The sequence below is a fragment of the Dipteris shenzhenensis genome, chromosome 10 (assembly GCF_047967505.1).
Source record: "Dipteris shenzhenensis isolate YYH24624 ecotype China chromosome 10, Dip_SZ_1.0, whole genome shotgun sequence".
NCBI classification, from domain to species: domain Eukaryota; kingdom Viridiplantae; phylum Streptophyta; class Polypodiopsida; order Gleicheniales; family Dipteridaceae; genus Dipteris; species Dipteris shenzhenensis.
In genome coordinates, this window is record NC_141605.1 from 38,662,122 (window position 1) to 38,675,030 (window position 12,909).

General features: G+C 43.7%; 1 protein-coding gene across 3 annotated transcripts in view; it reads right to left on the reverse strand.

Annotated features, from left to right (window-relative positions):
* Positions 1-3,090: 3,090 nt before the first annotated feature.
* Positions 3,091-12,909, reverse strand: part of LOC147897789 (uncharacterized) — a 160,285-nt gene continuing 150,466 nt past the window's right edge. Inside the window, exons 14-15 of one of the 3 annotated variants that reach the window (XM_087380506.1) lie at positions 11,945-12,106; positions 3,091-3,961 (exon numbers count right to left, since the gene is read on the reverse strand). In XM_087380506.1, the coding sequence (XP_087236632.1) occupies positions 3,641-3,961; positions 11,945-12,106 (483 nt within the window). In that variant the 3' untranslated portion in view covers positions 3,091-3,640. The remainder of the gene's footprint in view (positions 3,962-11,944; positions 12,107-12,909) is intronic. The other 2 variants (XM_087380508.1, XM_087380507.1) reach the window with 2 other exon arrangements.

Here is a 12,909-nt window from a genome sequence, read left to right on the forward strand (position 1 = left end):
GTACAAAAGCCCACTCAACCTTCCTTGGGGAGAACCAACATGCTCAACCATTCCACAACATTATCAAATTTTTATTATTATGTGTTTTAATATTGTGGTAGCATGCCAACCGCAGGTTGCTCATCTTTTATCCACTTTGTGAGTTGCATGCAGATATCTACTTTGTCCTGCCACTCAATTAGCATTTCATCTTTTAAAAAGCATGCCCCCCCTTTTTCAGGTTGTCCTCCTCCCTATTAAGTAATGCACGTAATGCCCACTAATGGAGTGCACTAATTTTCATTTGAGCACCACTCAGTATCACTACCAAGAGACTATGTATCCCTTCTCTCCATGTCATTCTATGCATATAAATCACACCTATAGTCAATACTCTCGACAAAATAATGACAGAGCCAACGGTTCCGACCTCCAATTCTCTTGGGGCAAGACTTATGCTCTACTCATTGATGTTTTCAAGAATAGGCCTTTCTTCCAAAGAAGAAAGAATATTACAATTTAGAATATAGGAATTAATCTTACTTAAATCTCTTTGTATTGACAGATGAGTATTGGGTAGATAGGATTAATGACAAGAGAATACATTTCTCTTTTTCTTAGATCCACATGCTTTTCTTGAAAGAGAAAGAAATAATCAATTATTACATTGTCATGAACTAAATCAAATGAGAACTTTCGAAGCTATTGATTTAAAACGCTACTCGTAGAGTTTGAATTGCTATCAAGTGATCCAATTGTCATTGACTTCCATTCAGATGCACAATATCCAACGAGATTGGCATCCTTTGTTTCATTTTCATCATCACTTCATCATGGAGAGGCTACAATTTGGAGCTCTAAATCTGATATATGAACCTACCCATTATCAAGTTCTAGATAGATTATAACGTAATGGGCTTTGAAAATTCTCATACTCCAAAGATCAAGGATGCAAGGGCTACGTCAAGCACTGCCTTTCCCTTTTTAGCATTGATGAACCATAAAATTCAAATGGATTGAAACTTGGAAAAGGAGGGCACACTCAAAAAAAAACAAATAAGATGCGCACAAAATAGCAAAGGCATGCACTATGACACAAAAAGGAACCAACAAAAAATTACCATGTGGCATATAAGAACGAATTACTAGAAATCAAGTGTTAAGGGTAACCTTACGGATATTTCTATTACCACAATTTGGTATTCGCAAGTTCGACTACAACTTAAGATTGAGAGTGATAAGTGGCTCCAATTTTGCCATTTCGCAATTAAGTTCCACCCTTGTCAATTCTACTTTAAATTTGTGTTTTGTAATTCCATCTTACTTTTAAAAATTGAAATGTAGGATGAGATGTTGAGCTCAAGAAGATTGCTTGACATGTGTCACCAAAAGAGGGTTGAAAATTAAGGTTACACATAGCCTTGTATTCCTCCTGCATTAACTAATAAGGGATGTATGTTTGCAAGCTTCTATGGTGTGGTGTGTGCTTCTTTCTCCCATCTCGTTTCACACTCTTTTGTATCTTGCATTGGGCTAGCAAGTCTTTGCAAACGTTGCTAGCGCTGCCTGCTATATGTTTGCATCCATCCAACTATTGTCTCCATCATTGATAGTTGCTACAAGAATTATGAATCTAAATTATCCTTTTACTAGGGTTGGGCTTTTAAATGTTGGGAACTACTCTAGAATGAACCTTAATTGTTTCATCAAACTTATAGCTATTGGCACCGCTCATCCTTTTACCTTATTAAGAACGTCACCCTTGCTTGAATATTTATTGTACTTATTTTACCTTAGCCTACAATACTCTCACCTTATCCCATCACATTCTAATTCTTTGTTATCTTTCCACCCTCTTTCAATACCTTCATGATAATTGTTGGTAATTGATGTAGTAATCTCCATATCTATTCTCCCATTGCAAAACTTCCCTATATACATGATCTTGTTCTGTCTACGCGAATTTTATTTACCCAATATAGGCTAACACCTTTTTCAATTTGTAACGTGCCACCAATGGTCAAAATTTTTCATGCTTATAGTCATCATCAATAGACTTGCTATTGGTGAGTTGTCAATTCTTTGTGAACTCACCCTTCCTTTTGCGTGTTTTGGTTCTCTCTATAACTCATCACTTAATATCTCCTACATTATTCCCTAATTGTGTTCTTTTTGTGGTTATCCTCAAATCATTAGTAAAGACGCATCTTCAAAGGTTAATAGTTCACCGTTATTCTTCACCTTGCTAATGCAAAGTTCTTGAAAGTGGCAATGTCTCCATCACTAATAGTAGGCACAATTAGAAACTCACTTTGCACACAATCTCCTCCATTTGCATGCTTTATTAGTCTTCAATTTTGGTGCAACAAAGCTTGGCTCTATTTGCTATCCTAACATTAGTTGCCTATACATATTTGTACCCAGTCACTTTAGTGGCACTCTTTCAGACTTGAATTTAATGAAAGATGTTGGCTAAACTTGCATTGTGAAAAAAGCCTTGGCTTGTCTTGGTTTACTTTTAACAAACAATCCATTTTCCTTTATCAGCTTCAAAACTTCTATACATTTTTCTTCATCAATAAAACCTCATATACCATGAACAAATTGCCTACAGGACACAAGTTTGCTCATGCTTTACAACCCTTCCATATTTTCCAGTCATAATGATAGCATACTTGCACTCATGATTTGATCCCATAAATCTGGAGTCCTTAGCAAAGTATACGTTGCCATGTATTAAATGAGTTGAGAACTATTCACCATACAATCCCTTCGAAACCTTGCGCCTAGTGCATAATTCTAGATGGATCTCATCACAAAGATGTCCTCTTTTTCTACCTCGTAAGGTGTACTACCCAAGATAAAATCCAGACCGCTAGGTCCCATTGAATGAATGGTGTGCAAGGACTGTGGGCATAACATGATACATGCTTAGAAACACCATTAGAAATAAGTGGAGACTGATAAGGCAACATGTAGCAGGGTAGTGACGAGGAAGACATGTCAATTCTTAGTACAGCAATGTGATGACACGCTCTCTTTTTGTATAGCAATAATTCACTTCACAGGTTCCATGCCTCTTAATGGCGGAGATCCATAGATCACTATGTCAAAGTTAACCAGATAACAAGAGTTAGATGCTCTGCTCCTTGCAGACTCTAGATCCGCAATCATTTATAATTTTACAGGATGCACACATTACGCAACTGCAAATGGTACTTGAGTTAACCCCCTTCGGCTTTCCATTGCAAACATTGTCAAAAAGGATCGGCAATAGAAGTGTACTCTCAATAATGGCAATGGCAGTACACCTCATGGCAATACATTATACTGCTTATTTTAAGAGTTATGATTTGTCAGCTCAAAGAATGAAGATCTATGTACAACAACACGCTGTGCCCAACAGTACTGTTGGGCTAGCAATATGTGGGGCAGGAGCTGGAAATTATGCAGTGGGGCTCATGAAAGGGTAAACAAGCTCCACGTAGGCAATAAAATACTGCTCTCTTTGGCAACCCTTTGGCAATCATACAGATAGACTTCAAACACAAGGTAATAACAAATTTCCCACCATCCCTGCCCTGCACATAGAACTCATATTGGGGAAGAATTAGTGTTACAAGAAGAACAACTTTCATTAACAGAGTTTATCAGACAAACATCAGCTATGGTCAGTTTGTCTACTGCTCATAGCACGGAAAAGGCCTATCCCCCATCGTTGGCCCAAAGCTTCCAGCATTCCAATCGTTTGGGTCTCTGATGCTGCTTGTGTCTCCGATGTCTCCTGAATGTCTCTTTGTCTGTCTTCCAAAGCTGGCAAAGGTGTCTGGACATTTGCTGGTAGACCACCTTGAAATGATGCAGATGAAGGCCCTTGAGATGGCATAGAATGTAAACCCTCGCCAACAGTCTCACTGACTCCAGAAACTGACTCAGTGACCCTAGACTCTTGTAGTGATGCTGCAATCGCTTCCATAACCATCTGAAGCAAACAGGAACAATTCAAAACAATCATGTCAACTATTCACACCAAAAATGAACCCTAAGAGGAAAAATGAAATTTGCTTCGGGGCATTGATGCCCTGTTACACAGTATTATCCTTAATGCAGAGAGAAAGCAACCAAACCATTTTGGTTGTTCAGTTCTCGTTTCTGTTACAAAGCTGAAAAGACCAGCAGAGACAATTACGAAACCCCACTACAAAAATCATGCCATATTTTTTTATTTCTAACCTTATGGCATCATAAAAGCATGTGGAACATTTCTTAGACATATCAACGAATATTGATTGATTGATTGATATGTATCTCACACCTTGTTCAGGCCCTCATACATGATATTACACATTTACATGCACACTAATACTTTCGTTGCTAGAGTGATCGTCTATGGTGTCACACCATGTCTTATGGGAGTTGTTGAGCTCCACCAAGGTCACCAAACCTTCCTGCTGCACGTTCAAACCATTCATGTAGTCTAAATTCTGCAATCCCATGTTCTTTTCGTACTTGTTGGATTGAGATGCATCTGAGCAAGGCATGTTCCTCATCTTCCACTTCATTCAGCCAGCACATATGGCATAACCTCTGGTCTCTTGGGATCCCATTCCAATGACCCAATCCAATTTGATATACCAGGCCCTCCAATGGGATACTGGAGATTCTTGATCCTCCATTTACTACCCACTTGAGAACTTCTACATACCAGCCGCTTTCCTTGGTTCCTTCAAAAGATATTCTACCTCGAATAGAATGAGGAAAGGGGATCGAAGGCGAAATGAAGAGGGAGAATATACCTAGATGAATCTAGGAACATCCCCAAACTCATCCTCTAAAAACACAACATACTGCAATTTCAATCTCATGATAGTCACTCATAAGGTTGAAAACCATAAACTCCATCACACATAGCAAGGACTAGCTACTATGACATCCCCACTGACCTCATCAGTGCCCAACGGTGGGTGTAGACCATAGTATAAAAATATGCTCTCACACATACAAATCCACACACCCACACATACTTGAGCATCCATTTATACAAAGTCTTCGTATTGAGTTTCTGTCGGCACTCCGGAGGTGAAGGGTAGACTCAGCCATGATGAAGGCTAGCACTAAAGGAGAAGGCTAATCAAAGTAGTCCAAAATCTTTTCATTCAAGCTACAACTGCTTCTGAAGTCTAAACGATTTCATTTAAGTCTCTCCCAAACGAGCATCTAAATCTAGCTGATAGGGCAACACACCCTTTAAGATGGAAAGAATTATTGTAATACCAGCAAGCCGCAACATGGACGAAAACTTCACAAGGTGAAATTTGCATGTCCGCTAATATGACAGAAGCATATACATAGATGAATCCAAGAATATTCTCAAACTCATCCTCTAAAAACACAACATAGTGCAGTTTCAATCTCATGATAATCACTCATTAGGTTGAAAATCATAAACCCCATCACGCATAGAAAGGACTAGCTACTATTAAAAATTTCAGAAAGGATAGAGGAGAGACTGAGAAAGAGGGAAAGGAAAAAGAAAAAGGGCACATGAGAGAGAGAGAGAGAGAGAGAGAGAAAGAGAGAGAGAGAGAGTTTATTGAAGTCTTCGGAAGACCGATGGGTCTATGAGACTATGAAAATCTTGGTACAAACAAGCTGTGAGGGTGGAGCTACTAAACGAGCATCGACACCAATGCAGAATGCAAAAAAAGCAGAATGGTAGTACTAAGTACTAAGTACAGTATATGTCGATGGTCGACTATATATCAATCTTATCATCATCATCATCATGACATCAGGGTGGATGAGACAATGGAGGCATGAAATCGGCGATACAGTATTGTCGGCTACTCACGGGTGCAACCTTGGTACGTCTCTTGCTACAGTAACCCCTGTTGGCTAGGATCTGAGTTTAAACAGGGAGGGGATATCCCCAAGTGTAATCTGCACGTCAACCCTCTGTCTACACTGTCGGGTCATTGGCTCTTGGTCTTGTGGGGGGATCCATGTGATCTAGTTGAAAGAATTCCGTGATGGAGCTCTGAGAGGGATCAGCCAAGGAAGAAGTCTGCTCTTGTCTCCGTGATCGAAGTATCCTCTTGCGGTAGCTGAATACCTCATGAATCAAGCCTGCCAAGCATCTCTAGTCTGGGTAGGAGAGGAATGCCAAAACCTCATAGCTACCTCTGAAGAGACAGTAGAAACACCCTCGGATCTAATAGTAAATTGGACACCTGAAGATGAAGTGCTCCTCTGTCTCAACCTTCTGCATGTCACATAATGTGCATATGCACCTCTCCTTGGGTAGGCGCTCTACTCTGCCGCTCTCGATACAAAGTCTACGTGAAGAGACCCAAAACTGCCCAAGAGAGATCCTCAGTGAGTGGGGTAAGTAGATCTATGTCTCCTCTGTGATATGTAAGCAGTAATCTCTGTAGAAGCTAAGCTTCACTCGGAGTTCGCTCGGTCCTAACCAGGTCCGGAAAATGTGTAGCTGTAAGAGATCCTCATAGATAACCTGGTTGACCTCGTGTGATAAGAGGGTAGAAAACGGAGTATCCATGCTGTACTGGAAGGGAGGGAGTCTATCCATGTGGAGCCCCAGTTGCTCAAACTCTCTCTCTGTGCATGCATACCAGCATCTCTAGTTCCCTCTTGTTGAAAGTGCGATAGAAGAGGATAGTGCTAGCCATGGTAGCCTACTGCGTCCAGAAGTGTAATCCCCATCCTCCCTGACACGGTACAGATACGTGATGACTTGAAATGCAGTATCTAGCTGTAATGGGAATGATCCAAACTCAACATGAATGATCTAGTGAGGAACGAATGGCTTACCGTGATAACATGAGAACCTGTAGCCGCTCCACACGAGCCCACTCTGTATCCGACGAGTTGGCCCCCAACAAGGGCTGCAAGTCCTTCCTGGACACTCCGCAAACCTGCTGAACTAGCATTGATGCATAAATCTTGGACATGATATGTCCAATCATAATGATCCTGTAATTCTACGGGTTCATGGGATCTCCTGCCTTGTGGAGGGGTGAAATAGTGTTAATAGCCCAAGTAGGTGGAAACCCCAAACACACAGCTTCATTAAAGAGCTTTGCTAAGATCGGGGCTAGGAGGTAAATCCCATATGCAATGAACTCAGTCCATAGTCCCTCATGATTCTTCGCTCGGCCATTATGAAGCTTCATTACGGCATCCTTTACCCCCCCTTAGTGAAGAGGGTGCAGGATGTGGGGCGTGGCATACGTGAGAGGATAGGGACCGGCTGATTTGGGATGTCATAAAGTGTGGGTCCATAATCATACTAGACCTGAGTGTGAGTGAGTGGTGAGGGGAACCATCCATCTAGAAATCTTCACCAAAAGTCCTTAGAGTTGTTACTAAACAAAATGTTCAGTAGTTGTTCCTCATTCCGGCGAACGAAATCTAGTTTCTTTTTTCGTACCAGTCGACGATACTCGCGTAGCATCTCTGGTTCGCTCGGAAGACTGTTTTTGGTTTCGAATCTGAGCTGACAACGTAAAGCCTTACACTCGTCATAGTACCAACTATTACAGGGTACGGTCCCAGGAGATGGTGATGGGTGAAGCGGCTGGTGTGAGGGAAAGCATGAAGGACAACCTCTTGTAGTGAGCGGGTGACCAAGGCAACATGGTCCTCTAATAGGGGTATGAAGTCAATATAAGCGAGAAGTATGTATAGACGACCAGAGTAAGTTGATGAGTGGTCGCGGTTGAAGTGTATATCATTATAGATGGAGTAAGAACTCAGTGGGGTGAAGGGTGCTATGCGACGGGGCGTGGAAATGTTGAAGAAAAGGTAGGTATCATCAGCCCCTGGAGGGAGAGCTGCTACAGTAAAATCAGTGATGCGAGATGTGAAGGCAAGGAATCCCATGATGTAATCAACAACGCTAGAACCTCCCCCATGTGGAAAGCATGTGAAACCACATGAGGCGGGCCATCTCTCAAGACCATTATAAACAATGAGATCATGCATCCTGCCGAGGTCTAATAGGACCTATCCATAAGATGTGACTGGACCTCGTCTGTTAGCCGAAACCTGTAGCATACCTACATCCTCAAGGTCAATGTCTAGTAGTAGAATGGAATCATCCCTGAAGTCAAGGAGTGGTACCTGACGGGCGTCTATCCTCGCGTTGAAGTCCCTAACTAGGAGGACTTCTCCACGGCTAGAGAAGTCAACAATGGACTAATAAAGAGCTGCAAATGGAGATGTCTCATTCTAATTTCGAGTATCTTTAGCAAAGTGGGAGGTCTTAGGAGGGAAGTAGCATATTGCAACAAACAAATCCCGGTTGTCCAAGTGTCGGATCCGGATCCACAGAAACCTGGAATGTGCATCTCTCTGCTCTAGGTGGATCTCTAAAGGACTGCTACTCCACTTGACCCTCGCACTCCCCTTGTATCCCTCGTCTCATCTCTGTAGGTAGACTCCCATATGTACCCGATGACTACTAGAAGTGGGCGCGCGGTCTGGACTCTGATGTGTCTCTGTGTAAAAGACTATGTCATGACTTGTATAAGATTTGGAGAAGTTCCCTGGTTCTGATGATAAGGCGCCATTACAGTTCCAAATGGTGTAGGATAGGGTCTCGGCTATCTGAGTCTCATAGAACACGCTTCCCTATGTAGGGGACGGGGCCGGTGTGACGGGTGCCTGTATGAAGTCGTCCATCTCATACGACTGTCACTTCACCTCCTTCCGAGCTTGATCCCGTTGCTACAACAGGGAGCGCCTCTCCTTAACTTGTAGGAGGGTGAGGTTCTCATCCATGTAGATCGCTCGCTGATCTCGTAGGACTGACATGCACCGTAAAGCCGAAAGTCGTGCCTGAGCATCATGGAACCGTAGGATTAAGGACTCCTCTCGACTAGGGTCTCTTCCCACCCACCATGCCCTCTCGATCCTGTGCTCAGCCACGCCCAAAGTAGTAGCCACGAAAGCCATCACATCGATCATCGGTGTAGCCTCAATGCGTGAGATCTCACGGACTCTGATGTTAAGCCGTCGCATCGGTCATCGGTGTAGCCTAAGTGTGCGGGATTCCACGGACTCTGTTGCTCCATGAGGGTAGCCAAAATGGTTACCCTTGTAGGTTCCCGTTTTGCCACTTCAACCCATATGGAAGTATCCTCAATTATAGATTGCATGCTCACAATCTGTGCCTCAACAACCGCGGTGCTCCCCGGGACTGTGTACGATTGTGACCTCCTGCCGAAGCTGCAAGATATCCTGTCTGAGTCTCTGAATGAGATCAGACTGCTCCCGAATGGAGCTGACACATTTCGCACGTGCTCCTGTGCGAAATGTGTCAGCTCCATCTCGCACTCACGGATACTGTGTACCTACATGAGCAAGGTCTCCCAAGCCTCTGATGTGTCAACCCATCCATGTCCTAGCTTGAACTGGAGAGGCTGTGACATAAAGGTATGGGAATGAGGCCGGAAGCTGGGCGGTGACTGGGTGTTGGGTGAGGTATGAAGATGACAGTGGCATGGATGAGGCAATCCCAATGGGATGTGGGAGTGTAGGATGACTAAGAGGGAGAGGGGAGAGAAAGGTCGAGGCGTAATGCAGAGCAGTGTATGACACCTCTGAAGTAGGTGTCATAATCAGTGCGAGAGCTGTAACGGGGGAGGAGCAGACAGATGAGGATTGTAACAGAGGAAAGGGAGGAGGCTGATGTCATGGGTATGTCACTGTCTGTCATGGGTATGGCATTGACAATAACCGTGGCTTGAGATGTAGAGGCTGTAGGTGAATCTGAGGCTGAAGCTGAAGATGAGAAACTAAAACTGAAACTGAAGCGGGGGCTGAAGTAGAAGCAGAGACTGAGGCTGAAGCCGAGGCTATGGTGGATCCCGTCTTTGCCTTGCTGTCAACCCCAAGTCCGCTCCGGTTGTAGCATGTGTTTAGATCCTCGTGTTTACATTGTGTTTGCTGTTTTTTTTTTAAATTGTCGTCCTTCTTGGATTTGTCTATCTCTTTATCGCCTTTGCCCATGTTCTTGGACTGACTTCGATTTCCTTTCCACAAGTCCTAGTGCGGGAGATGGGGTGGGAGCGGGAGTATGACCCCCCCTGGTGGGAGAGGCACACACATTGCGGAGGGGGAGGGGGGATAAGATAGCTACAAGAGGGAGAGGGAGAGGGAGGTATGGGGGGTAGGTACGGAGGAGGAGCAAGAGCAGGGGGGAGCCGAAGCAATCGGAGGGGAGATGGAGTTGGAACGGGAGGGGAGGTGGAGGGATTGCAGCTGGGAAGGAGGGTGCTGCTGGCGAAGAAGAGAGCCAGCGAGGGGGAGCGAACAGGCGGGGGCCAGCGCCAGGGAGGGGCAGCGAAGCTGGAGGCTGGAGTCAAAGGTGCAGGCCGGGAGCTGCAGGCAGGGGGCAGTGCCAAGAGGCGGAGGTTGGAGCAACTGGGAGCGGGAGGAGCAGGAGCGAGAGCGGGAGGGTAGGGCGGAGCAACGAGAAGACAAGGCGGAACAACGGGGGAGAGAGAGAGAGAGAGAGAGAGAGAGAGAGAGAGAGAGAGAGATGGGGGGGGGGCACTCACAACTGGCCACAGCCGAAGATGCAGTAACAATATGCATTGTGCAGGGGTAATAGAAACTCAAGGCCATTATGAGAGAGAGCGAGAGAGAGAGAGAGTCATTGACAAATTGTCTACAAGATTGCTCAACACTGAAAGTTACATTCACCAGCTCTGATGCACAATAGTGGACCTTCTTGCTACAAAAGTGTCCCTTTACACCCCTTAGATGCAAAAAGATTTTAGTCTTTTACCAAAAGAGGGCTCTGTCAAATTTTTATTATGGGGTTGCTTTATGTAAATACTATGGTTAATCTAGGACCCTACTGCTTTACACAAGGTGTCCCAGCATTCTTGAGTGACAGAGATGTCATGCTTGGAGTTAGGTGAGTGTCATCAGCAAATTGCTAATTAACCATTTGTCTCTCATCAAGAAGATCAATCCCGTTGAGAGTACTATTAGCCATCCCAAGGAATCTGCTCCAATGACAAAGAGAAGAGCAAACCACCACTCTTGCTTCAGAGATCTCGTCAAAGTAAAAGACTCGGTAATCCCTCTATTAACACAAAATGCGCATTCTGTAGGGAGCAAAGCAGGGAGGAACGGAAGAAATGATATACATCCACAGCGGAATACCATGGAGCGCAATAACGACATCAGCTGAAAACAAAGGACACACACACACACACATACGACTGAGTAACTCAGGCTAGCTGAGGTTTGCACCCATCATCTGGTACTATGAAAGTAAAAAATGAAGACGATGCAATGTGACTCAAGTAGGCTGGCATGTGTTGGTTCTATCCAAAAAAACTGCCCCTGGGTGCAACTGTGTATGTAGGTCAAAGATTATAGAAAGCAGAACTGCCGTACTAGTGAAAGATATGTGTGTGTCTGCGTGTTTGTGTGGTCCCTTTTGTTTTTGGGAAAAGGAGGCAGGGCTACCTTTATCCAACAAACATCGAATTCATTTGTGCCATAAGGCATACAGATGTATCGATAAGATTAAAAAGTGTCCTCTGTAGGGTCATAACATCTTGCCTTAGCCAGTATCAGAGTTTACATGCTATATTGCAGGCACCAGAGAACAATGGTATCCCTGCTGCCTGTGAATGGACTAGAACCAATGGACTAGAACCAACATTCAACGTCCTCTCTATTTTCCAACACCACTCTTCAAACTGTCGACCTAGGATCGCGCTGAAATTGCATTTCAATACATAGAGGTACAAAAGGATTCTTCTTTCCAAGATTATCAAGAGGGTCAACCATTATGCATTCTGATAAATGCGCAAGCCCAGGAAGAGCAATCAGGAAAATTAGGTCAGCAATGCAACAAATTTAATTAAGAGTAGACGATGACTCCAAACTTCTACAATTATCCCCATGATCTCTAGTTGCTTACCCTTTCTTCATCTTCAGCAGTTGATGGAAACTGAGCAAATCTGTCATCGGAGGACGCTTCAGCTGGGTCTGCTTCAGGAAAATAATGGGCCCAGATTTCATCTTCCATTCCATTGCATGCTGCCAGTAAAGAATTCTCAATTCCCTCTCCAGTTTCATGCATCTGAACAGTGAACCAAATACATAGTAACTCCACTGTCTTTATTGTGTAGCATAACTCTCACAGCTCGTCTTTAAAACAGAAAGTTGACACAACTTGAAAGATAATCTTGGCATTCCATACAAAAAGGCACATCCAAAAGGATATACTTCATAGAACCCTTGACATTTTCAAGAGCATCATTCATTCTACATTTAAAGAGTCCTAGCTTTGGTTGAAATACGGTTAGCTCTCTCACCTTCCAAAAAAAAGATTGGAAATTGTCATGTTACCTACCACTCAGCACTCCCAACTATGGCTCGCCAAGCAACAAGCACTCTTATCCTAGATATCCCAGATGCCATGGACTGTGTAATCAAGGAGGTCTATGCCAGTATACCCACACAATGCACTTACTCAATTGCAGACAAGGGTGACCACGGACACACTGAATAAATGTATAGCATGCCAGCAACCCAGTTGCAACTACAAAGATAAAAAAGACTCTTGAAATCAATACCAATGTTCTGAATTTTTACAGGGGACTACCAGAACTATTGTTTCACAAGTCAAACCCACGATTAGAAATGATACTACGACATAGAGAAATATCCACAAGGGAAGCCAAACGGAATGGAATTCACGAGTGAACCTTATCAGCATGCATAGGAAGGCCATTTTTTCATTCATTCATTAACAGCATATATCGAGAGGCCTTGCTACCAAGTCCATCAACCATCCACCAGAGGTGGTCAAACTTGACTTATAAGCACTCGTGTATATGAGTTAGGTAGGCACCACACAGCAGCACAACCATGCTTTCATCT